Source organism: Marmota marmota, unplaced genomic scaffold (assembly GCF_001458135.2).
Source record: "Marmota marmota marmota unplaced genomic scaffold, marMar, whole genome shotgun sequence".
In the NCBI taxonomy this organism is placed as follows: Eukaryota; Metazoa; Chordata; class Mammalia; order Rodentia; family Sciuridae; genus Marmota; species Marmota marmota.
This window is the reverse complement of record NW_026000222.1, coordinates 7,698,002-7,723,347: the sequence shown is the minus strand read 5'-3', so window position 1 is coordinate 7,723,347 and position 25,346 is coordinate 7,698,002. Positions and strand designations below refer to the sequence as shown.

At 46.3% G+C, this 25,346-nt stretch overlaps 1 protein-coding gene and 1 long non-coding RNA gene across 2 annotated transcripts in view; one reads left to right on the top strand and one right to left on the bottom strand.

The window, feature by feature from the left end:
- Positions 1-11,662, top strand: part of Wwox (WW domain containing oxidoreductase) — an 875,116-nt gene extending 863,454 nt beyond the window's left edge. Inside the window, exon 9 of the mRNA XM_048792595.1 lies at positions 10,622-11,662. Coding sequence (XP_048648552.1) covers positions 10,622-10,810 — 189 coding nt within the window. The 3' untranslated portion in view covers positions 10,811-11,662. The remainder of the gene's footprint in view (positions 1-10,621) is intronic.
- Positions 11,652-25,346, bottom strand: part of LOC125613161 — a 95,718-nt gene continuing 82,023 nt past the window's right edge. Inside the window, exon 2 of the long non-coding RNA XR_007343655.1 lies at positions 11,652-11,903. This is a non-coding gene — a long non-coding RNA (uncharacterized LOC125613161). The remainder of the gene's footprint in view (positions 11,904-25,346) is intronic.

Sequence of the window (25,346 nt, the reverse complement as noted above, 5' to 3'; positions counted from 1 at the left end):
TATTTGGGAATGTAGAGGAGATAGGTAACAGGCCTGGGTGAGGGGTCTCTGGAATTTAACAAAGGATCATGGTAGTTCTTTAAATGTTGATGTCCCAGGGGCACGGACATGAACTTAGTTCTGGCCCCCTGTGGCCAGAGGAGCCGTGGAATTCATGGCCAGCCTGGTCCCTGGCTTGAAGAAATAGGGTGTTTGCTGCATGGATTTCTAGTCTAGACACCAGAAATTTCCCGCTACTGAAGCCCCTTGAGTGAGGGGAAAGACAGAATATTTCCACCCGTGTGCTTCTGTCTTTAAACTTGCAATCAACAGAATTGCAGCTACCTTTTCCCAGTATTTGTTGAGCGGGGATGACCCCATGTTTCACCCATCCCAAGGAGAGCCCCTCGAAGTGAGTGCTATTAAGCCCACTTCACAGATGACGAGACTGCATTTTCTCACCTGTCACGGAGCTGCCAGGTGGCCAAGGCACGGGTCCAGCTGAAGTGTCTCTGGCTTCAGCTCTTGGGCTTTCCCTACCATGCCTCGCTGCCACCCAATTTGCAAAAACACCCATATCTTTCCTCCTCCTCCATTTCCCTCGAGGACAAAAGAGGCGGTATTGATTCCTGCTCAGTGGAGGTTAGCAAGGGCCTCTCTCTCCCTTCCCAAGGTGAGCACAGAGGGTTTGTTAATGGAAAACTACAGGGAGTGGGGACTGTCTCTTCCCTGGCTCTGCGGGAGAGTCGAGCTGGATTTGTACATGATGATGCCCAAGCTGGCTCTGCTCCCTACAGATCTAGCTTTGCCGCATTCTTCAAGGGCTCCGGAGAGTTCCCTGTGCCATCAAATTAAGTTTGGAAACTTCAATAAACAAGTCCCGAAGGAAGCTGTCAATTAATGCATTTACAATGAAGTATCATACTTGGGCAAAACATCTTCAAACACCAGCGCTGTTTCCCAGCCATTAAAAAGTGTGCGCGCGCTGCTTGGTTTCCATAGATACCAGAGGTAATAGCCTCCTTCCTCTCATTGAAGAGTGAGGATTGTTTGGTATCTTTCTTTCTTTTTTACCTTTGTCTTTCTTACTTTTCCCCCTCCATCCCTATTTATGAAAACTAAAGATAACCAAATTGAAACCTGGCGCTATAATTGGTGGGAGGAAGACAGCTTGATTCGCAGGCTCGGGTGATTTCAGTTGCGCTCACCTCCTTATTATCTCATGACTTCCACAAAGAGTGCTGGTATGTGGAGGAGGAAGATGGAGAATTTTCAATTGCTCAGAATGTGTTTCCCCCGTCCAACAGACTCCGACTCAAAAGGAGTCTGACTGTTCGTGGTCTGTTGAAGAGCAACTGAATTCTGGCGGAGTGTGCAGAGGAGATTGGCAAACTACAGCCTGTCACTGCCTATTTTTGTAAATAAAATTTTATTGGGACCCATCCCTGTGCCTTCACGCACGTTGCCAACAGTGGCAGGGTTGTGCAGTGCCTGCAGAGCCTAAATGACTTCATCTCTTCCAGAAAATGTGTATTGATCCTCTGTACGTAGGAAGGAGTCGGGGTCCGTGACTTTAGGCAAGTACTTAGTCTTGATGTGACTCAGTTTCTGCACCTTTGAAATGGGAAGGACCCTTTCACAGGGTTTTTGCACTGTGGTTGGATGTAGGAAGGGGATAAGAGAGATTATTTTCACTGGAGATACTCTGACTAGCAGGGCGCAGTAGGGCACACCTGTAATCCCGGTGGCTTGGGAGGCTGAGGCAAGAGGATCACAAGTTCAAAGCCAGCATTAGCGAGGCCCTGAGCAACTTAGTGAGACCCTGTCTCAAAGTAAAAAATAAAAAGGACTGGGGATGTTTAGTGCCTCTGGGTTCAATCCCTGATACTAAAAAAAAAAAAAAAAGAGATTCTTGGACTAGAAAAATCTAAAGAAGAAGCCCATCTTAGGCTTCTGAAAGTTTTTTTTTTTTTTTTTTTTTTCAAAAATCCAAGAAAAACATGTAAAAAGCCACGTAGCTCAGCTATGGTCTCTGGGCCTGGAGTATGCTCAGGGTCTCTTCCCTGTGAGGTGACAACCTGGGAGGGACTCCATTCTGCAAGGAGAAGGCAAACAAAAGAAGCCACAATCATCTAGGAAGAAATCTTTAATTTCTATTCAGCTTTAAAGAGTTTGAGAGAGCCCCCCTCCTTAACAAACCAGTTCAAGTACATGCCTTCAGATTATAAAAGTACCTGAAATTGCCTAGAATATCAACATGCATAGCTTGTTAATATTTACATATATTTACATAGGGAAACAAGAGAAAGATCTACAGTTATTTACAGTCTACAGAGGGGAAGAGAAAGGCAGCCTAATTGTATTTCCTAAAATACAGTACATGAGTAGTCAGCACATGCATATGGAGATAATATTTGCATGATAGAATGCAATTTTTTTTTAAAAAAAAAGACATACCTTTGTAACTTTCTATGCTAAGGTATTGCATAATCAAGGTGATTTTTTTGTTGTTTGTTTGTTTTGTTTCTAGTCTATTTGCATCAAGTTCTTTAAAATGCTCACTAATACCCAGGCAGAATTATTTACCCTGGCAATTAAAGCAACAGCACACACGATCATTTCCTACTAACTAGCAACAAGCTGCTGGTGAATGAAATATCTATTGTTTCTCATTACCCACCGACCACTGTGAAGAGATCTCTCGGTGTAAAGGCAGTGCCTAAGTTATCACCATTAATTATGGAAGTAATATAAATGAGACACTCTCCACAGTATGTTCTAAATGAAATATTAACAAGGCCAGCGTCTTTGAGCCTGAGAAATGATCTGTTCTGGTGAGCTCTCTATGAAAATGCACATACCTAACCAAGACAGGCCCGACTTGACATGGCAGGGCTAGACATCGGGGCCGGCCTCTGAGGTCTGAATACTGCAGAGTGTATCCTCTTAATTCATTTTGGGAAGACAGAGTCAAGAGTTAATTCCTTAGCATGAGGTGTCCCCATCAGGGACCCTGTGTGTCCCTCCCCCAACGCCTTTTCATAACTACGTTGTAGAATATATATGTGACCTAAGCATAACGGAACCATCAACCTTAAAATCTAAACAAACAGTGTGTTTGGGGTTTGCTCTGAAATCCTGGCTGCTCACAAAACATTCAGTTCTTGGTTTTCTTAATGAGCTACTGTGGCAGGCAGACCGAGTGGGGTCGTTCCATGCAGAAAAGAAGGGGAAACTGTTTGCTTTACTGGTAGTATGGACATATTCTTTGTACCACTATGTGAGAACTAAACCCATTAATTCTGCCTGGCAACAATTTCACAGGCTTATTTCAATATACATGGCGAATACAGAGGCATACATTTATGTACAGAATACAGAGAGAGCTATAAAACAGAGGTTAAAGTCGAGTTAAAAAAATGTAAAATGCTTCGAATTAACACAAGCTAAATATCTTCTTTTATCTCTGACAAACACTCGTCTGTCCTTCAGCATAGAGGTGGCCCAGATGGGAAATTGCAGTGACAGGCCATCCGATTTGTCCCACGTGGAAGGAAGATGTTATCAGGAAGATGGTGGCCAATGTCTTCTGCTTGGCCAATGCCAACGAAGCTGTGGAAAAATGGATACCCCAGAGCAGTTTCCCATCCCAGCAAGAGAACTTCCCATTCAAGGAGAGACTGAACCTAAAGCGACGTGGGTACGGGCTGACGTCAGCAGGGAATGCCCGGGGAATTCTCTCATGGATGGAAGGCACCGTCAACAGTCCATGATCTTATTTCTGAAGAGAATCCCTCAGGTCCAATCAGTCCAAGAGCACCTATGGCAGGCATAAACTCACCCCCGAGGGTCGCACTGAGCCCACTCCTTCCTTCCCGCACTAAAGTAACCCCACCCCTTCCCAACAAGCCTGTCTCTGGTCTCAGAAAAAGGGAACAGTTCTCATTATTGTACCTCCATTCTTTAAGACACGAATCCATTATGGAGTCCTTGGAACGTTTATGGTGAAAATCCTGGCACATGGGGAAGGTATGAAAAGGGCCTCACTTATTTCAAGGAAACATCTAGAACAATCCATGGACTTGAAAGCAGAGCTCTGGCAGCCCGCCCAGGTCTCTCTGTCCACAGGACAGCTGAAGTTGAGAGCTGCCCCTGCCCCCAACCCCCACTCTAGAGCGAAGGAGGCTTTGGAGTCCTTGGGTAGTTGGGATTGTCTGCCTATTCCTCCCCCCAATTTAAAGCTAAGGAAGGCAATTATATTCTTTGGTCTTTAAAGAATTCTTTTCAAGGTTCCTTCTGGAACCCCTGGTCTTGTGCCTCTTAGAGGAGGGATAACAACCCTCTTGGGGACTTTTCAGCTCACCCTGCCCTAAGCCAGCCTCTGTACACGCCTCGGAGATGGAGCTAGAAATGCATGTGTTTGGTCAAGGACCTGATCAGATTTAGGGGTGTCTTATTTGGGGTGCCTGTTTTACTGCACACTGGAAAGTCCTCACACCCCCACCCGCCCGGTCAGCATGAGCTTCTCTCGGAGCTTATGGCTGTCATTTGAAAGATGACCTTCTTTCTCCTGCTCCAGCTCGCTCAGTGTGTCCTCTGCACATTTGGGCCGTGGTCTGTGCTTGGACCAATTGCATTTACTGATAGATTGGTGTAGCCTATTGCTTGGCTGTCCCTCAGAGCCACTGCCATTAAACCCTGGCCACAGACTGTGTCTTCAATGTCACCTGGGGAATGGCATTCTTCACCTTGGTGGGGACAGTCGACTGAAAGGGAACCTGAGCCTGTCGACACTTGTCAGCCTGCTTTTAGCAAAGAAAGTGCTCGCCTGTGGCCAAGCGTTGTCAGGCCCACGGGCTAAAGTGGGCGTGTTGCCTTCCATGGGGCGCAGAGGCTCCGTGTGGTCCAAACAGCTTCTCCAAAACACTCTCTCACACTTTCAAAGCCCGAAAACAAATATCTGTGCTCCTGATGTTCAGTTTTTCCACATGAGAAGCAGAGCGCACGCCCGTCTGTAAGAAACGCTAAGAACAGCCTGTAAGTTAGCAAAGCTCCTGAGGGCTTATGAAGAAAGTTGAATTTCAATATTCACAGGGAGTATTTGCATGTGTCTAAGTCTGTATTGTCCAAGGCCTCTGTCGGATTCAACTGTTAGAAATTTGTAGAAATTAATTTGTTGGAGACCTGCTGGGGTGGGGTGGGGTGGACTACACCTTTCCCCTGCAAATCTGACGGAGCGTGTTGGAGCGTGGTCCTACGAAAGGTCACAGAGATGACTTAGTCTTCACGGATTTTGATGTTCATGCACTGAGGAGTAGGTTTCTTAGCTTGGTAAATCAAGTGCCTGGAGGTGGCATTTAAAATCAGATGACCTCTTTATTAAGGTTCGTTTGCTATTGAATCATCCAAGGGGACGCTGAGTCTTTGTTTTTGTTAATCCAAATGGATATGATTTCAATTTAGTTCACCGGCTAAATCAACAATGGAAAATCTCCTTTGAACACTTCTCAGGGGAACACACGACAAGTCAACACATGGAGGCGACGCCTGGGATCACTCTGGCCAAATGTGACCTGCCTGAGAGTCGAATGGGAGACAAGAGGAAATGGGCAGATGGGCAACATGGCAATATCTGTGCCATTTATTTTGGAAGGAAGACTCCTGTACCAACTCCTATGGATTCTGGAGTTAGTTGGTATCTATGTGGCTTTGGACAATGGCTCTGGTCTCTGGGGCTTCTCTGTCAATGGGGATGCTAACGGTCCCTGGCTCGCTGAGAGGGTGTGAGCGTTAGAATATGATTCTTACAAGGTTCTTTGGGGAGGCCTGGCAAATGGTAACTTCTCTTTAAGTGCCAGTCATTGTGACCTGGTGAAAGGTCCCCATTGGCTGGAATTCACTGGAAAGCAGAACAGAGTTTGGGGGGCGGAGTCCTCTCCAGGGTAGATGTCTGTTCTCTTCTTCTCCCTTCCCTGATTTTGGCAGATGTTGGCCTGTTTGCTGATTAGCGCTTCTTCCAAACTGCCTTGTGCAATTCCATTACGCAAGGCTGCCGCGGGGGAAGAGGGCACCGATTGTTTCGGTCCCTGTCATCAGAGAGGCCATGAGCGCCATTCCTGTGCAAACTGCGCTGCTGTGTGAACTGGCGGAACGTGTGGCCGATGTGTCCACTGCAGAGAGGGCTCTTGGGCAGTGGGTGGGGAACACACCGTCTCTTGGAGGGGGCTGCTGTCGTCGCCTTTCAGATCAATCTGATGCCAGGTGGTTTGCAGAAGCAGCTCTGCCCCAAGCACCAAGGTGTCTGCCGGTGAACTCCACAGCCCACCTTGCACCTGTCTTGTGGCAGGGGAAGGAAGGAGAGGGAGTCATGGCAGCCATTTATTCCACCCCCTCCCTGACCCCTCCCTGATGAAACATCATCCTGCCTGGGGTATTCAAGCCCCTGGACTTGATGGCTGGCTCTGCCTTTGGGGAGTGTGTGCTCTGGCTAACAGACCCCCCAGGAGTAATCAGGAAAGCTGTGAGGTTTGAAGAGGCCCCTGTCTTTCCTTTTTGCTACATTAGCTCACTTCAGATTACCTCTTTGTCCCAGGAGTTCAACTCTGGCCACTGCCCTCCTTCCCGGCCTTTGGGGTTCCAAGCCGGATCAGCTAAGTGCCCCGTTCCCTTTCATGACTCTACTTTTTGTGTACATTAATGCATTCAGCATCTGCCGTGCAATGTCCTGGCATCGATAGGTTGTGATAAAGCAATCTTAGAATGTCCCCTGCTCTTGCCATCATTGAATATGTGGATACGCCATGAATCTGTGTTTATTTTAAAATACATTCCATAGTTACATCTACTTGAAGACAGGAATCTATCCTTTCTTTTAAATAAGCATGCATATTAAAGCAGAGAAACCTGAAAACTAAACATTAATTGTATCATGTGTCCTTATCAGAACGTAAGTATTATACCAGAGTCCTAGCTGATGCATTACACGTGTCAATATGCGGATTTTTTTTTTCCTTTACAACGTATTGTTTATCAGAAACCTCTGTACTTTTCCTTTAGAGGAGTCAATATTCATTTATATTCTGTGCTGACAGCTACAAATTGATGACTAGCAGTTATCAAATAAATGTTGATGAAAAGAGGCTACTTAACATTTTCATCCCAACAAGGGTTCTGGAAGGATGGATAATTTAGATCTCAGGGCCTCCGCTACAAACACACAGCAACTGCTTCCTAAATCCCACCTTTCTCTAGTGGAAGATTGCACCGCAAACCTGACAAATGACTTCTGAAAGAGAAAGATGCACCCTTATTACAAGGATGCTCTTAGCTTAATCCTGAACAAGAATCCTAGGTAATTTTACATACACTAGAAAGATGGATGGCACAGTTCTCCTCTGGAAGCTCACAAATGTTTGACTAGATCAGAAATGGCGTTCAGGCATGATTGAAGATTCTGTTGGGTTTCCCAGAAATTATCAGTCCCGTGTCAACACCCTGCCTCATTGCCATCACAGGGGATGGAGGTGCTGCTTCCCCGAAGGTCCCGTGATCAGCAGCTGCTTGCAACCTACTGATAAATTGTTCTCAAAAAAAAAAAATCACTTAGGGGAACCCACAGCTGCAGCCAGTGTTTATATGTCAAGGTGTTATTATTTTATCACAGTGGATCAGTAGCAATGGTGACAGATATTTTACACCAGAGTTGTTAACATTACTTCCTTCATACGGCTCTTTCATCTTTTCTGAATTATGTAGCGATGCCCCCAAAAGTGGCATGAAAGTCATTTGATGGTGATTAAAGTGCTTCTTTAAAAATTTTTTTTATCAGTTTAAAAATGTTTCATCTTGTATCAGCAGTGCCAACTTGTTTACTAATGAGATCTCGCTAACGTGGCTCAGTCTCATGCTGATGATACACAGACCAAAAAGCTGATGAGCGAAAAACAAGAACTTGTTATTAAACTGTCGTCACATCTGATCATAGAAAGATGTCACTCAGAGCTTGCCATTAGGATAGCTGGAAAGAGAATTCCCCAAGAAGCCCAAGGAGTAGCGGGCATGGGGCCAACAGATATTGTCCAGCATGGCAGGACCATGCCAAGTCAGAGGGAGACTTTGCCAAATGTATTCAGCTGATCTTTGGATAAGGTGATCTTGCTTTCAGGGGCCCTCCTGTGCTGTTTCTCAAAGCCAGAGCCACTGGCAATGAAGTTTAGATTATATGCCACTCCAAACCTGGTGGCAGGAACCAAAGCCAACTCTTGATAAGAAACAAAACAAAACAAAAAACTGGGCTTTCTGAAAGTCATGGTTTTTGGCATAGTAGCCAAATGTTGGCTCACCCAAAATGAGGCCAGTGGCCATGCTTGCATATTCCATGCTGGGAAGGTACATTTCCCTGCTCTCCAAAGTGACTACAAAGTTTCTTTGCAGAAATAGCAGTCCATCAAGGCCAGAGGGCAACACAAGACCATTTTAGATGCACAGAGTGGCAAAACACAACCTTGAATATGTGGATACAACATGGGTTTGAAAGGGTTCTGCTTTGCTTTCCCAATTGGCCTCCTGGGTCTTAGAACCTGTGGAAGGCCAGTCTGGTGATGCACCAACACTGATATCATGACCTCTCAGGGATTGGGGAAAAGGGGCTAGACCTCGGTATGAACTGACTGCATTCTCGCCCACTTGGAAGTCAATGGCAAACCACCTGACCGTGACCTGGTGGGTTTTGCAGCTGCCAAGTAAAATGGGAACCCAAGACAGACTACCCACAATTTCTGCAAACACCATCTCCACGCGAACTCTCCTGGAAACCAGGGAGGGGGATGTTTGGCTTAGTTATCTGGGTGAACCTTGTAGTCCCCACATCTTCTTTTCTGTCCCTTTATGTCCCTGTTCCAGCTTGGGGTGCAGGGTAGACCATTGGAAGGTCTTCAGGTAAATGTGCCAGGTGCTAAGCTGGGGGTTATTGAGACTAATAATTCATCAAAGGGAAATTTGGATGACCCGAACTCACTTCCATTAGACTCTGGCCACACAAGTGAGTTGGGAAAAAAAACTGCAGAAGCCAAGGCTTAAACAGGCTGTTTGGGGAGTGGGCACAGTGAGGGGGCTGGGGAAGAAACAAACCAGTGACTGTTTAATTAAGTTCAAGTCCTGTCGGCTCAAATTCCAGACTAATGGAACTTGTCCCGTGGAGTTGAGCAGCCAGGTGTTACCAAAGCTTGTGTCTCACACTTGACACCTGTCCCACAATCTAGTCACTTGGCTGCATTCAACCGTTCCATGGTCAGTCCAATTCAAAGGTGACCACTGACCCTGACCTTGAAGTCAAAACAAAACACAACATCAACAAAACAAGTCTGCTTTATACCACTTTCCTAAAATCATAACACCTCGGGGTCCTGGTTCTTAGCATGGCCCTGGCCCCTGATGATTCTGAGTACAATCACAGCAAATGCAAACCAAATCACCATTTAGGCAGATGCCCCTCTGAGAAGCAACCTGCTTTTACACTGTGTAGGGGCTGGAAAATGGTGACCTTTGGGTGACTGGGGATATTCATTTCCCCCACAATCAAACATCCCTAATGTTTTCCTCAAGGCGCCCCATCTGCAGTCACCTGTTCCGGTCCTCTTTGGCAACCCCCTCCCCATCAGCTGATAATTAGTTGATGCAGCAATGGCCGTGATACACATAAATAATCATAAGGTGCCAGGTAAACTGTATTGGTTTTAAATTAGAGCCATGCGTATCGTGTCTCCCCATGAGCAGCAGCCTATTATTTTTAATTATGGCCTGCAAAGCAAAGTGATTTCTTGCCCTCTTTACAGCATCCTGGCAGTATTCTGTCAGTCGAGATGACGTGGTGCCCCATCAGCACACATATCCCCAGCCACAGCCCCAACTGTCACATGCCAGGCGATGGAGAGTGATCAATGGCATTCATTGCAACTTGCCTTTTGAAGTGCGCCTGAAGGAAATACACCCCCTTAGTCACTGTCCCGTTGTAAATCCAGGACAAATACGGCATTTAGGAACAGTTTTTTTTTTTTCTTTTTGGACATATTAACGTGTGTCTGTGTGGGCATGTGTGCAGAGCATGTCTCTGTGTGTTCTAAACATTCTAACAGCCTAGCAGACTCTTCCCCAGCAGCACCATGGGCAAAGAATAAAGGACCGATCTGCCTCTAGCCCCACTCGGGTTTTCTACCTGATGGGCTGTAATTAAGAGTGAATAATCCAGACAGAAAGTTCTAGAAAGATCTAAGTGTCAAATTACATTACACATTGGGAAGCCGAGGGTCGATGGATGTGTGCCTATGTGTTAGGAAGGATTCTGTCTTTTCTCTTCGCAGAAGAGGCACCTGGCAGGAGGTATTGACCAGTGTCTTTATTTTCGAAGCTTCTTCCTGTCGGAGGGGTGGAAAGTCACACAAGCTTTCCAAGTGGAGTTTGTGAACTTGTCTTCCCATGACGGTCATGGTCATGGGCTTCGAGCTCAGTACCCTTGACCATGTGACATCCAACTCGGGTGACCCGGGCGGAGGGACACTGGCTGGTCCCTAGTCAGAAGGACATCTCCCTTGACTTACACATTCTCTTTCTTTTTTTTTTTTTTTTCTTTCACCTTTGATTCCAGCAACAGGGAGCTGCCACCACGGTGTACTGCGCAGCGGCTCCGGAGCTGGAGGGCCTGGGAGGGATGTACTTCAACAACTGCTGCCGCTGCCTGCCCTCGCCAGAAGCCCAGAGCGAAGACACGGCCCGGGCGCTGTGGGCGCTCAGCGAGAGGCTGGTCCAGGAACGCGTCGGCGGGCAGTCCAGCTAGGAGCTGGGGCGACGATGGCTCCCACGCCCCTGCACCTGTGCGGCACCACTGGCCAATGCCAGCCCCTCCCACTTAGCATCCTGGGGGCTTCCACGACCCTCCAGCGCAGATCCACAAAAGAAGCAATTGCAACAGAGCGAAAAATGTTAAGCACCACGGGGAAGCAGGGAATCGTCGCTTTTCTGGGGTCAGGGTGGGTGTGGGTCCCTTGCTTTCTGGTGGTGGCCTGATGGGAGGGGAAAGCTTGATGGGTGTGCAGTTCTTTCCCTCACTGTAGAAGCATAGCAACTCACTCTCAGTTTTGGAACAGCCTGGTGTGTCCCCTTATCCCACAGGGCCACCACCATGGCCATCATTATAGTCAGAGGCTGGCTTTCTCCTGCGTAGGGAAGAACAAGCAAATGCCCATCCTGTCATGCTGCAGAGACCCAGGAAACAGTTATTCATTCCACCAAGTCTGAGGCAGCTTGACAACTTCCTGGAGAGAATCTCAGAACCTGGGTCTAGCCATCTGAAACGGGGACACCCAGAGACGCAATGCAGTGGGCGGGGCTAGCGGGCAGAAGAGTGCCGGTCCTCCACTCCCTTGCCAAAGCCATCCAAAAAGTTCTTTAGAGATTATAACCCATTTTGCAAATCATTCCTTAGCTACCTAGATGGGCAAGATGGGAGGCAGCATGTCCTCAGGGGTACATGGAATATTCTTGGGGTGGGGAGTAAAAATACTTCCCTCATTCTTCCCTCGAAGGTTCCAGAACAGCCCAGTGGCTGGGTTTCCTGCCTGCTGCTGCTTCCTCCTGTTCCTCCCATCCCATGCTTAATAAAAGAGCATGCTTGGCTATTTCACCTGAAGTTCGTTTAAAGTTTCTTTAAAAGTCCCTATCGTCTCTTTAAAAGTCTGTGTCAGTTTTTTTTTGTTTTTGAATTTTTTTTTTTTTTTAGAAAAGAAATCTAGAGGAAAAATAAAGCGCTTCTGTAGACGCCAGGAAGACACCATTCTTGCTTCTTCTCTGAGTTCGTGTTGTGTTTTGTGCTTTGTGGCTGTCCATGGGCCAAGTTGTCTCACGCGGTTAGCATGCCAGCGTCGTATTTTCTGTTAGAGAAAGAAAGAAAAAGAAAAGTGACTACCGTTTGATTTCACCTGAAGAGGCTCTTTATTACTTACGCAGGGTTACTGCAGCCCTGGGAGCTCGGCTTCCCGGTAGGCACCCAGCTCGTGGTGATGCAGTGTCAAACCAAGGAGGTCAGCCAGGGACTCTTCCCTTTCCATTGACCTGCCACACCCTTAAGGACGTCCCCTAGGTCTCAGAGACCAAGTCTTCCTGCATCCTCAATCCACCCGACAGTCATCTTGAGCTAGATTCTGGGAATTCAGAGTTTAGGTAAGGGAGTGAGGAGAAGAGGAAGTCCACTCTGGCATGAGGGAGAGATGCTTTTACTGAAGTACTGAGACCCTGAGGGTGGCATGTGTGTCCTGTCCCCCTTCCTGAAAATGGTAGCGTCAGTCTAGGCAGCACCATGCATCAATCGCTGGGCCTCCACCCAGTGGGACACCGTCGCTCTCCCCTAGCCCAGGCCTGGCTACTGCCTCGCGTCAGCTATGCTGTCCCTCAGAAAATCCTTAGTATTCCAGGACCGTTAAAAGTACGAATCAGATAATGTCACCTTCCTGACATCCAGGTAACCCCACTTACATGGGGTCATCACAGAAGACCCAGCCCCAGCTGAGCCAGCCCAGAGAAGGAACGCCACAGTGAACCCACAAGAAGTGCAAAAATTAATAAAATTGTTATTTCAAGCCACTTATTTTCAGGGTTGCGTGTTCTACAGCAAAAGCTAACCACTCCAACGTCCTGTTTCACTGAGCGAAGTCCGCATTTTCCAGCGGTGGCCTGAGTTCTCTCATGAGCTGGTCCTCGGGCACCTCTCTCCTCCCCGATGGCCACCTCCCCTGCTCTGCTAGGAGCCGCGCTGGCTTCCTGTGTCCCTCCAGCAGGCCACCTGGGCCTTCTCCAGGTCTCTGTACACCTGTTATCCCGGCTAAAAGCTTTCCTCCCGGAGGTCTGGATGGCCTCCTCCATCGCTGCTTCCTGATCTCTGTTCAAGTGTGACCTGTGTCCAAAGAGGTGACATTCCCAGCCACTCCACTTGCGCTGTCACCACAGTCAGCCTCCCTTGCCCTTACTGTCATATGAAGACAATACTCTTGGTCATATGACGAGTTTCTTCACTGCCCTTCTCCTCCCTGTATCAGAGACCCCATGGCATTTGTCTTCTTCACAGTGTGGCCACGTGCCTCGAACTGCTCCTGGCACATAGTAGGTTTCATAAGTAACCTCCAGGGGAAGGATCCTTCTTGCCCACCAACGTTTCTGTTCATGAAAGTAATTTCCACCATTGTGACAACTGCGAGCTGCACACCTCGCCAAACTAGCCTCAGTGCCCCGTCTAGCTTCTAAGGTGACCGCGTCCTGCCAGGCGATGCCCACTTCCTGTCTTACACCCGAAGACACTGAGGCCAAGAGGTTTCAGAGTTACCGCTGTCCACACGGTGCACACGTCAGTAGAGCCGTGATTTCTACTGTGGTGGTTCGATGTCAAGGCCAGGCAGCTTCTCTGCACCAAAGCCACCAGTCTGACACAGGCCTCAAGTGTCCCTCTGGTAGGATGCACCACCTAGATGTCTCAGGCTGGGCAGAGAGGTGACTTTGCCGGTCTGACTCTAACTCGACCTGTCACCTTTGGCACCGGGGCAGAAGTCAGGACAAAGACGATGCTGGAGCAGCATCAGCATCGGGGGTGTCCAGGATGCCAAGGAGAAGCAAAGGGAGAGTGCTGGCCTCCTCCTCCTGTCACTGACTCCTGTGTGGACCTGCTTCAGGCTGATGAGACGAGGCTGGGGGGACGGACCAGGGGAGATGAGGAGCCCCACCTCGACAGTCCCCAATTTCGTGTAGGCCAGGCCCTCACACATTCCTTCACATTTCCATTCCACAAACGTGCCGAGGGCTACATTCTGGAAATTCAGTTCTGGGTAAAGCCCCGGAGTCCCTGCTGTAAAGACCTTATATCTTCCGTCTGCAGGAGTCCTCCCAAGACGCAAGGCCCTGGTCATGTCTACAGAGCTCTCTAGGTACTTGAAGATGAACGGAGGCCCTGGACAATGGCCACGCTTCCTCTCGTCCACTTCTTCCTGAGATCAGTGTGACCATTGCTGTGGGGCCATTTCCCTCTGCTGGACATATCACTGTCATTTCTTTGGCTAATTCTGTCAGTGATTTCTGGACACATGAGCAAATGTGTACGACAATTTCTGTTTGAGCTCATTCCAAGGCCAAGTCTGTCTTTCACCATATCAAATGTACCTAGATATGTGAATACATATAAATTACTACTTATTATAATAACAATCCTACTCTGTCATCACCAGTGCTACTAATTGCCAATAGTGTTTATTGAGAATCTACTCAGTGCCAGCTGAGAGTGTAGGCAAATCACACTTACCTTTTCCCTGTATGCTCAGAGGATGAAACTGAGGGTCAGGGAGTCAGAGCAGCCTCCCCTCTGCCCCACAGCAGTGAATAGTGGAGCCAGGATTTGAGGCCAGCTCTGCCTGCCTCAAGCTGGTGTGCTTTCTGCTACCCTATGGGTGGCCCAGAGACAGCAGAATGCACACCAGGAGTGAATTATTCACAACGGAAGGCTGGTTGACTTCTCGCCTGAGGAGGGGACTCTGGCTGGTGCTCCTTCTGGTGGGTCGTGCCTGCTATAAACGTGACAAACCACCTTGCACATGCCATTTATCCGACGATATTGGCTCCAGCCCCCCGACCCCAGTGTTCCCCAGCAGACCCTCACACCTGGATGGATTGCCTATGTCTGCCTCTGGCCTCTTTTCCTTCTAGTGGACACAGGTTCTGAGCTCTCCCAGTGCCACGGAATCCACCAAACAGCACGAAGAGCCTGGGTCCTCCGTGGTCCCTCTCTTCTGAGTTCCCCTCTCTTCCTACGTTTCATTAAACCCTAGAGGCAGCCGGTCTCCACTTTCACATCTAAATAAGAGGGACTTGCTGCAGTTTATCAATAGGAAACAAGAAATGGAAGCGTCCCCTGGCAGAGGCTGTACCCTGTGGCTTGTGGCTTTTGCTCTTTAAAATGAGGCGATGGTTCGTTTTGTTTTGAACTTCAATGAAGGAGGCCTGATTCCTTTCATCAAGGTCAATGCTAAGCGAGAAAGCTTGGCTTGCACAATTGCTGCCCATTCTGGTCACCAGCGGTTACCCTTTTTTTAGAAGTTTACATTAAAAATATCTCAAATAGCAATACCTACCCTGGGTATCAACCTTGTGCCTTTCAACATAGCCAGGCCGGTTTGGTTGAAGTCACTTTAGAATGCTAAATGACATCATGAAATGTGATCCACAGAATCATTGAAAAAAAAAACACTCTGAATTCTTGTGCCTATTGATGAAATGAGGTAGCAACAATAAATGTAATTTTTAGAAAGAAAAAGAAAGACTCATGTACTGCTGTACATACAATTTTGCATTTAAATGCTGCTTTTCAAGCCTTCATGGTGTTTGTTTTTTGGGTCCTTCCCATTGTTTCTCAAAACTTTCAATTATTTGAACAGATGCCTAGTATATCGTGTTGGTGATGTGCCACCATTTGGAAACCCAGCCCTTGCCCACGACATTTGGGTTATTTCTAGTTCTCTTGGTAGAACTAACAGTTTGCTTAGCAACTTTCTACAGATGATTTTAGTCCCGTTAATTTACCTCCTCGGCAACATTGCAGAGGCTGGGAGCTCCCAACTGTTGGGAAGGGCCCCTCCTACCACTTCTGTTCCGTTTGTTTGTAACCTTGTCAACATGGGGTGTTGACATTTATATTTTTAAGCATTTTAGCCCTGTACTGTCACAACCTCTATCTATTTACATGTAATACTCCCAAGCAGCCAGCCAACTTATTTAAACCATAAGCATTTTGTCTTTTATATTCCCCCAGGACGAGTTCACAATTTTAATTAGTCTGGAAATTCCGAGTGAGTTTACAGAGAGGGGGTTTTGGTAGGAAAACGCAGTCCACGGTGCTTCAACTTTGCTGGGCTACTTTTTCCAGCCACCAGCTGCATCTCTACATCGACTCAGCCGAATGCAGCACAGGACGCAGACTCTCACCTGGGAGTCTCTGGTTCCTGCTGGCTCACGGACTGACCCCTGGTTGGGGCTCTCAGCAGGCCCCTTCTTGGCCGCTGATGTACCTGTGCCTTCATGAAAATGTGCCACGCCAATCAGGAGATTGTCTTGCTGCCAACTGATCTGCTTGCAGGGCCGTCCCCACTGCACCCTAGCTGTGAGGGATAAAAGCTGTTTCCAATTTTCAAAATGTGAGGAAGCGCCTCTCTGCGTCACGCATTCACACGAGGCGGGGGCCCGTCTTCCTCTGGCCTTCCTGGTTTTATCAGAGGCTCGATTGGAGCTTGTCTCTTGACTTTGGAATTGTGACAGTGTCTCTTGTTGGATGCCAGTCATTGCAGAGGCTAAAAGTCCACTTCTGTAAAGTTCCATTTCCTGAGTGTTTACCCATATTTTGTGCTTTCCTGCAGTGCTTCTGTCTTTAGGTAGTAGAGTCTCATGACTTTGGAAGTCAACATAAGTGTCCCCTTTTCATCACAGAGGAGGCCATTCAAGCCTGAGACCACGGATGCCCAGGATTGTTACATAATTGTCTCTCTGCAAGTCCATTCTGCATCCCTGTGTGCCCTCCCTCCCTGCGCTCCCAGCCTTCCCTGCTTTACTTTCTATTTCCAGACTTGTTTAGGCTTCTCCAAGGATTCCGAATTTACCTGACAGTGGCTTTCTCTTGTAAGTCCTTTAAACATGATTTGTGAGATTGGTTCATGGAAAAAAAAAAAAAAAAGGTTCCAACATTGCATTGAGACGGAGTTGATCTTAGAAATGTCTGCTAAACGATTTTCTTTTAAATAAAATGGATTGCTGTTTTTATTACGAAGTTCAAATGCATGCTTAGCGTTTCAGCTTGGGGAAAGGAAATATCAGACAAGCATTCATGACCAAGTTCTACCACTCAAAGCAAGTTGCATAAACATTCTGGAGTATTTTTTCCTATTTCTAAAATGTATTTTAAAATTTATTTGTGTCTTTTTGTTTTAGTTTTATGCAGTTGAGCTTATACTTTGGGCATAATTCTATGTATTTCAATCTACATAACATCTTTTAAAATCTTCTCATGCTTTTTAAATCATGTATTTGATAAACAGATATACTGTAGTGACTTATGCATTTTATTGTTATTAGAGAGTTAAGGTTTTTCCCTGACCACAATTCATTAAAGAAATGATGATTTGGTAAGTAATGTTGGTTTTAAATTTTGAGAGATGGTTTGGTTATTTCCTTAATATTCCAAGGAGAATGCTGAGCTCCAAGAATCTGGGGAGTTCTGTGTCTCTGGGTAGTTACTGGCTGTCCATATGCCTGACTTCCATCCACACCGTGGGTTTTCTTTGGGGAAAGCAGGTGTGTGTCCCCTAGGTGGATTTCCTGTGAATCAGTATATTTCCCAGGTGATGTGCCTATCTGGCACTCAGCAGTGCTAATCTTACCAGGGACACGGTTAAAGTTCCTGGGCCTAGAAGGCCCCTGCCCGTCTGGAACCGAGACAGAAGGGGACAGGAGCCCGTGTCAGCGAAATGAAAAAGAACAGGGAGAGACCAGCTAAACTTTGGGTCAGCTGGTTGCGCCAGCCTTTTGGTGTTAATTGTTCTGCAGCTGAAGATGCTCCTCAGAAGGCTCCCGGACTGGCTTGCCGTGCTGGGGGGAGAGCTCAGAATTCTCGGCCTGGGTTGCTGAGGTGGGGCCTTCAGAGCTGGTTCTGGGGAATCTTGTCTGGTGTGGCCCGGATTTGAAGGACTCTGTGATGCAGTGGTTGGCTTTTTTGCTTCTATCCCTTCAAACCTGCTCATGGGGACCTTTGAATGATTTAGGATCAGTTTAGTATGTTGTCCTGTTTCTTAAATGGGAATCTAGACAATAACTGTTGTTTAAAGTAGAAGTCTCAATAAATCACAGTGATCACAAACCCTTTGACTCAGAGATTAAAATTTTAGGGATTAATTCTAAAGAAGAGCAATACTTGAGAGTGGACTGTTGAGAAGTACTTTGTGATGGTGTGTGTGTGTGTGTGTGTGTGTGCGTGCACGCGCGCCTGTGTGTGTTTAGGCATCAGAAGTTTGGGAATCTCCAAACTGCATTCACATGCTGATGGAGAAATTCTGCTCTTAAAAGCAAACAACTTAAAAATACTTAACCTCAATCCTTCCAGCCCTGGTCACTGGCTTTTGTATTTGTGTGGATGTCTATTTGTGTCCCCCCAACACGAAGAATAAAGTGGAACCACAATATCTGGAGTCAGAGGGCAAGGCCCTCTAGCTACCATGACATAGTAGTGTAGGAAAAACGTAGTTGACTTAAACAATATAAAATATTTGAGGGGCGTGATTCCATTTCTGTTAAACCAACATTTGTGTTATCAGTCCATATAAATTACGTACTGAGGTACGGGTGACTCTTTGCCTTAGTGCTTACCTATATTCCCACACTTTCTATAATGAAAGTAAACTCTAATACTTTTATTTTCATTTTCTTAATATTTTTTTTTTTAGTTTTTGATGGACCTTTATTTTATTTATTTTTATGTGGTGCTGAGAATCAAACCCAGTGCCTCACACCTGCTAGGCAAGCACATTACCACTGAGCCACTATCCCAGCCCCTCTAATACTTTTAAAAAGTAAAAAATGGTAAGAGAAAGAAAAATGTACCAGTGATCCTGAACATGCCCGGTTATCTCACTGAGTGTTACAGTCCTGCTGTGAGCAGTCTAGGGTGCAGTGACGGATCTAGAAAGTTCTCTTGGTTTGACGTATAGACAGGAATAAAATAGCTTTGAAGATCTATCTACAGGAACAGGTTGGAGGTTTCGGGGCTGTGTGGCACAGAGAAAAATACATCTGAGAAACAAAAGGAGGTAGATTTATTTTTCTTTTGAATAGCCATTTGCTTGTCTGAATTGCCTTTCAGCGCTGTGTGTGTACAAACACCATCTCCCTGTGGCTTCGACCAGGTGAGCATTCAATAAGAGGCTTCCCTCCGCTGGGGTTTGACTTTCTGCCAAGGTTGAATAACAAACTCCAATTGTTCAACTCCTCACCTCTCCACCCCGGTGCACCCATATTAACCTTGAGCATTCACACTGGCTTTTGCAAAACCTGGCGTTGAATATATGACAAGCCCCATCCTACATTTCTTTTATGATTGCTTGCAGAAAACTTGAACTCAATGATCAGCGCAAGTATCTCTTTATTTATCCATCTGATCCCTGCTAATGTAAAGTTTAAACAATGTACAATTAGAAAAGTAAAATAATACACCCCATATGACTGTAAACAATTATACTCATTAAAGACCTTGTATGAAATAGTTAGATTCAAAAAATATCAGCAGCATCGACAAAACTGTTGAGTAGAGAGAAATCCTGGGTTTTAGCAGCAGTCTCTTAGAATCTGATGATAACATACTATCTTAAATAATTTCTAAAGTTGGGTGGTGCTCTATTGGGGGGAAACAATTAAAAGCATGCCACCTATAGAAAATAAAAAATACTAAGAAAAATATCAAAACAATCCATCCACTGACCAGCAGTCTAAATGAGAGCAAGGACACTGTGACCCTCCAATTATAGCACCATGCACTGGCTTCATCAATAATATTGCAGAGAAAGGGCTTGACCACATCTCACTCTGGCTTTTACCTTCGAGCCAGGCAAATGCATTGATAAGGCTCAAGACTCTGGAGAGCAAAGCTTCACCACTTGGCCTGGAGGGGTACTTGTGACCTCAAAAGCATTTATACTGATACATAAATAGGCAGGCAGAGGAAAGGCCTTTGTCCGCATTTGGTCTGGTCAGAAAGAAATTTCTCTTAGGAGTCACAAGGCATTTGCTCAGGAAGTTGAAAGGAAGAGGTTCCTCTTGGGACTTCCACCAAGGGGACACCCTTTTATGGAGGTTAGAAGAGGAGAATCCTGTACACATGGTACAGTGAGGTTGGTCTCCCTGGAGGTGTTATGCAGGGTGGACCCCAGATCCTCCCTTCAGCAGTAGCACCTGACATAGGGAATGTCGGGGGGCAGCATTGCTTAACAATACAGGGATCAATGAGAACAAAAATGCTCTTGGTGAAAGAATGTGTTGCAGTGGCCAAAGCCCAGCCAGACCCATTTTGATTCCCTTCCTCACCCATCTGAGTGGGATCCAGGGCAATCTCTGGTCCTCTCAGAATTCTTTTCTTTAAAATAGACCAACCACACTCAAGTCACTCAGACTGTATCCTCCTGAAGATGAAGGCTGTGGCTGGGGTCTACTAGATGCTCACCTCCAGAGCAAAATGGACTCACCTGCCCCCAGGAAACAGAGGTCACTAACCACCATGGGACAGCTTCCTGGGTGCCCAGAGCTCATCTGTAAAGTAGGCACTTTGCAGCGTATCTCTTTGATAGTCTAATAAAGAACTGCCTGACCCTGCATCTGCAGTTAGAGCTGCCTTTCTGTGGTCTGTGGAATTCACTCTGTAGTTGAGGGGGCCGTCTGGCAGGGGGAGCCGTAAAAGTGTCAGAGCCTTATGAACGGCCTGGAGGTGGGGTCCCGTTNTATATATATATATATATATATATATAAAACATTACACTGAATCCTCCATTCCTAAGAGGTAAGCATTAATCAAAGAATGAGACTATCCCCAATTAATCACCGATCTTGCCAACAGGTTGTAACATATACATGAGGGACTTGTGGAGGAGTCCTTGCTTTGAGAACTATCCTTGGTTCCCACCCAGTTCACTTTCTGGAATTAAATAGCAGAGAAACTTTCTGAGGACTGGATTCAAGAGACAGTTAGAGACAGTTATGCCCGGGGACTTGCCCTCTAGCATGCCGACCCGGCTATCATTTCATCCTTGGTCTGGATAAGGTGGGCTTCTTTTGGGGGGGGGCAACAGAAGTGAAGGAAAGAGCCCACAGGAAGTAGGACCACCAGATGAGGCTCAGAGTGTGGGCTGTCCAGCTGGAGGGCGGTGGACGACATGTCAGGTGTGGACAGCCCAGCCCAGACCCTGCCCTTGCATTGCTAAGCGGCCTTGAACCAACTGGGCTAGACTCTTGACTTGAAAGAAGTCTGTGCCCCTGGGAAGCCACGTGGACCACCGGGACCATGCAATGAGTTTCGGTTAAAATCCTGGCTCTACAGCTGAGCAACCCTCAGGATGAAATGACCCTTTCTATGCCTGTAGAGTTGATCTGCAGATGCCCTCTCCATTGAGTTCCTTTTAAAGAAAGATTGGAAAAAAAAAATCAATCAAGTGTATGAAAATAGTTCGCATGCAGGCTTGCTGTGAATACCAGTCTCCCTCCATGGACTGTCCTTTTTAAATCTAACTTTCTCAACTTTCTGAGATTATATCTCAATCCTCCTGCACAAAATGCACCCATTAATGGTAAGATGCTCCCTGAGATCCTTGGTTGTCTTTTTGTCTTGGAGGTGAAGTCAACAGCTCATGATGCCTTTTTCTGATGATAGGGGATAGGGTCATTTATTAGTCAGCTATTTTTGCTGCTGTGACTAAAAGACCCCACCAACAAACGACAGAGGAGGAGAAGTTTATTCAGGAGCTCAGTTTGGGAGGTCTGAGTCCATAGAAGGCCAGCTCCATTTCTCAGGGCTTGAGGTGAGGCTGAACATCATGGCGGAAGAGTGTGGCAGAGGGAAGCAGCACACATCATGGTGACCAGAAGAAAGCAGATCCAGATACAAAGCCACGCCCCCAAGTTCCACCTCCTCCAGCCATACCCCACCACTTCAGTTACCACTCAGTTAATCCCTATCAGGGGATTAAATCACTGATTGGGTTAAGACCCTCACAACCCAATCATTTCTCCTCTGAACCTTCTTGCACTGTCCCACACATGAGCTTTTGGGGGACACCTCGCATCCAAACCATAACAGGTTGCAGACTGTAATATTTTCTGGCTCCCGACTTACAACTATCACTTGCCTGACGCTGACTGCCATTTGTCAGGCTGGTCTGGTTCAAATATCTATTTCAAAAATCACCCCCAAAGCAAATTAAAATAAGGAATGTCTTGTTTTTCCCTCTAGTCACATTAGTTTTGCCTCTGGAAAAATGGGGAAAAAATAGCTCTTGAGCAGAATATCAGGGACAGCCAAGGTACTGTTCCGCACCCCCAGATGAAAATCCAGAGAACCAGCATTCAAATCTGGAGGCTCCCAGTCCTCTCAGTCTTTGACAATGGGATCTTCTGGGGCAGACTGTTGAAGTCTCCAAAGCCCAACCCTGTCAGGGCCGTTTGATGACCTGGTTGAGGAGAGACCACCATGTTTTTTTTTTTTTTTTTTTTGGTCGTCTTCTGACCTAGTTTCTTAAGTAAACTGAATGTGAGCTTTTGCATCATTTTGCTTTTTAAACTAATATCGGATGCAGACGTGAAGGAAATTCCGTCAAGAACATCGTTCTAATCCTGAGGTCAGCAATAGTGGAAGTAAAATGACCCATGCAATAGAGCAGAAATGGTGTTCTCCACACCAAGCAAAGAAGGAAGAAGCCCAGCTCACTGGATTCAAATTCGGGTCTTCTTATCTGTGTATTAGCAGCTATCTAGTTTTCAGGCATCTACCTGCCTATCTGACTATCTATTGGCCCACCCCAAACCACTGATAAAAGGAAGAATAATATTGCAAAAGGAAGAAAGCAGAAAAGAAAGTATTATCTAGATGTTAAGATAACTACCTAGAGATATACACAGATAAAACACAGAAAAAAAAACCTAAGGTCTGCTAAGACTTAGTTGATAAGATTAGACATGTCAGAAATCCCAGAAATAATACTCTAGTAACAGTTGGAAAAGTCTTACCATAAAGATAGGCCATTATTAGTGAATACTCATGCAGATTTTTCATACATTGAAAAGGATCTTTGGCTGAGTAATGGGAAAGTCAATGTAGGCAATGGGCCATTTATTCACTCAACAAACAATGGCTAAGCGCTCTGTTTAACACCCTGAAACACAGAGAAGAAGGGACAGAAATCAGATCCATAAAATGATCATCCAGGGAGCCTCGTGCAACTACAGGGCAAGGTTACATCTCCACCCTACCTAATGGCCTAAGAGTTTCCATTATGGGGAGTGGAAATGGGGAGGGCCTCTCCTAGAGCTGTGCAATGGAGACCTCGGTAAAAAATGGAGCCGCACAATGATGACAGCTCTGTTAGGGTTGAACACAAGGACTGTGGGGTCAGAGAAGAGAGGACCCAGTGTGGACCCAGCCAGACTCGGCCTCATGGGTGGGACTGGGATACCAATACAACTCCCCATCCAAGGTAACAATGAACCGGGTGTGGTGGTGCACATCTGTAATCCCAGCAGCTTGGGAGGCTGAGGCAGGAGGAACACAAGTTCAAAGCCAGCCTCACCCATCGCAAGGTGCTAAGCAACTCAGTGAGACCCTGTCTCTAAATAAAAAACAAAATAGGGCTGCAGATGTGGCTCAGTGGTTGAGTGCCCCTGAGTTCAATCCCTGGTACCAAAAAAAAAAAAAAAAGTAACATTGATATTTCAAAAATAGGCAAGCAGATGCAAGACTACTGATTGCAGACTTGCCAGGCTCTAAACACCTTCCTGGGGAAGCAACCTCTGCGTATTCAAAGCCCCAGTGACTCTTTTCACACTGACCTTGGCTGAAGGCTCATGTCCCTTCACACTTGGGGGCCACACAGTGTTCCACGGGGAATGCCAATTGTGAGACCTATTTGTGAGCCACTAAGCATTGATAGTTCAGCACAGACCACACAATTAATTTCATTTTTGCCCTCAGCCAGATTACAAACAAAAGCCCCAGAGATGACTGGGAAATTAATTTATTAAAAAGCAATAGCCTGATAATACACATGATGATAGAAGAAATGAATATGCTCAATATCTTATAAAACAGTTGGCAATCACATAATAGAGTATTCATTGTCAATTTAGTAGCTTGTCTCATTATGCTCAGCAAATAGTTGTAAAATAGTGTATTATTCATGAACCAACATGCTTTAATTACTTTTAGTGCACATTTATTTTTCAAATGCAATATGATTAGATTCATCTATAAAAGCAGCCCATTTTGCTAAAGTCTGCTATAAGACCCTCCCAATGAAGGAACCCTAGGTTGCATTTCTCAGGCTTGGAAATACAAACCAAATACAAACCTCTTTCATGAAAGAGGGTTTTGCAGCTATGGCCTCCAGCGTTGGACTCCACCCAGTGCCCAGGACAGTCTGAACTGAGGTGGTAGGACGTGATTCAACTAACTGATTCTCTTTGTAACCCTGGCCAACTTCCTTCACAATGGGGTATGAGCAGACAGAGAAGCAGGGGCTTGGAATGCTCTGGCATTACTGGATGTTTCCTTTTACCCTCCTGTGATTCTTTAGGAATGCTATATCTCTCCAGGAGACCACTAGCACCAGGAAGATGAGAGACCTATAGAGTAGCCCAATCCATAGCCTAAAACCAACCCAGCCTGGATCAGCTGACCCTCAGCCCAGAGACAGATGTATGAACCATGATAATGACTGCTACTTTAAGCAACTGCATTTTGGAGATGATTTGTTACACAGCTAAAGCTAACTGATACAGTTTGCATATGCAAAATTTACCTTGGGATGCCTCCGGACAATCCTCAAAGCAAATGGCAATCAAAGTTTACCTCTGTTTTGCTTGCTTTGGAGGATGTCTGGTGCGTGGGATTATAAGGCCAGGAGAGAAGTCACAGAGTGTCTAGAAAAAGCAAGGACTTCTCAAATTTGAGCTTCATATTAAAAACTACAAGAACAGCTACTCTAACTTGGGGGTCTTGATTTGCATCAGGCTGCTGCTCACACGGGCAACTCTGTTCTTGTGCTCAGGAAATGGTAAGAGGAATTAATCTAGTCACGAGGGCTGACAATTCTTCATTTCAATGTTGAGAGTTTTAAGCTAAACTCAAGAAATACCTGACTAAGCGGGATTGTTATTGGTATTAAAAGTAATGGAGAAAAAATGCCCAGCACCACAGGCTCACAATAGCTGGTGTCAGCAGCACCTACACTTGCAATGGTTGTTGATGTGGTACCTACTCACTGACAATGGCATTTGAGAGCAGAAGGGAGGACCAGAAACACCCTCTCCCACCCCCACTGCCAGCGGGGTCCCCCAGAATCTACCAGCTCCTTCTCAGCCTCACCCAAGATGGCCTTCCTCAGCAGCACCAGCATTGCATTAAAGCCTGGGGCTGGAACTCTGACACTTCCGGGCTCTAGGCTCCCTGGACCTTGGCTGGTGGGCCCCTGAGTGGGCTTCAGTCCTTCAATGCAAGCTTCTGAGTTCCAAATGAATTGCTTTTTGACATGCCCCCCCCCCCC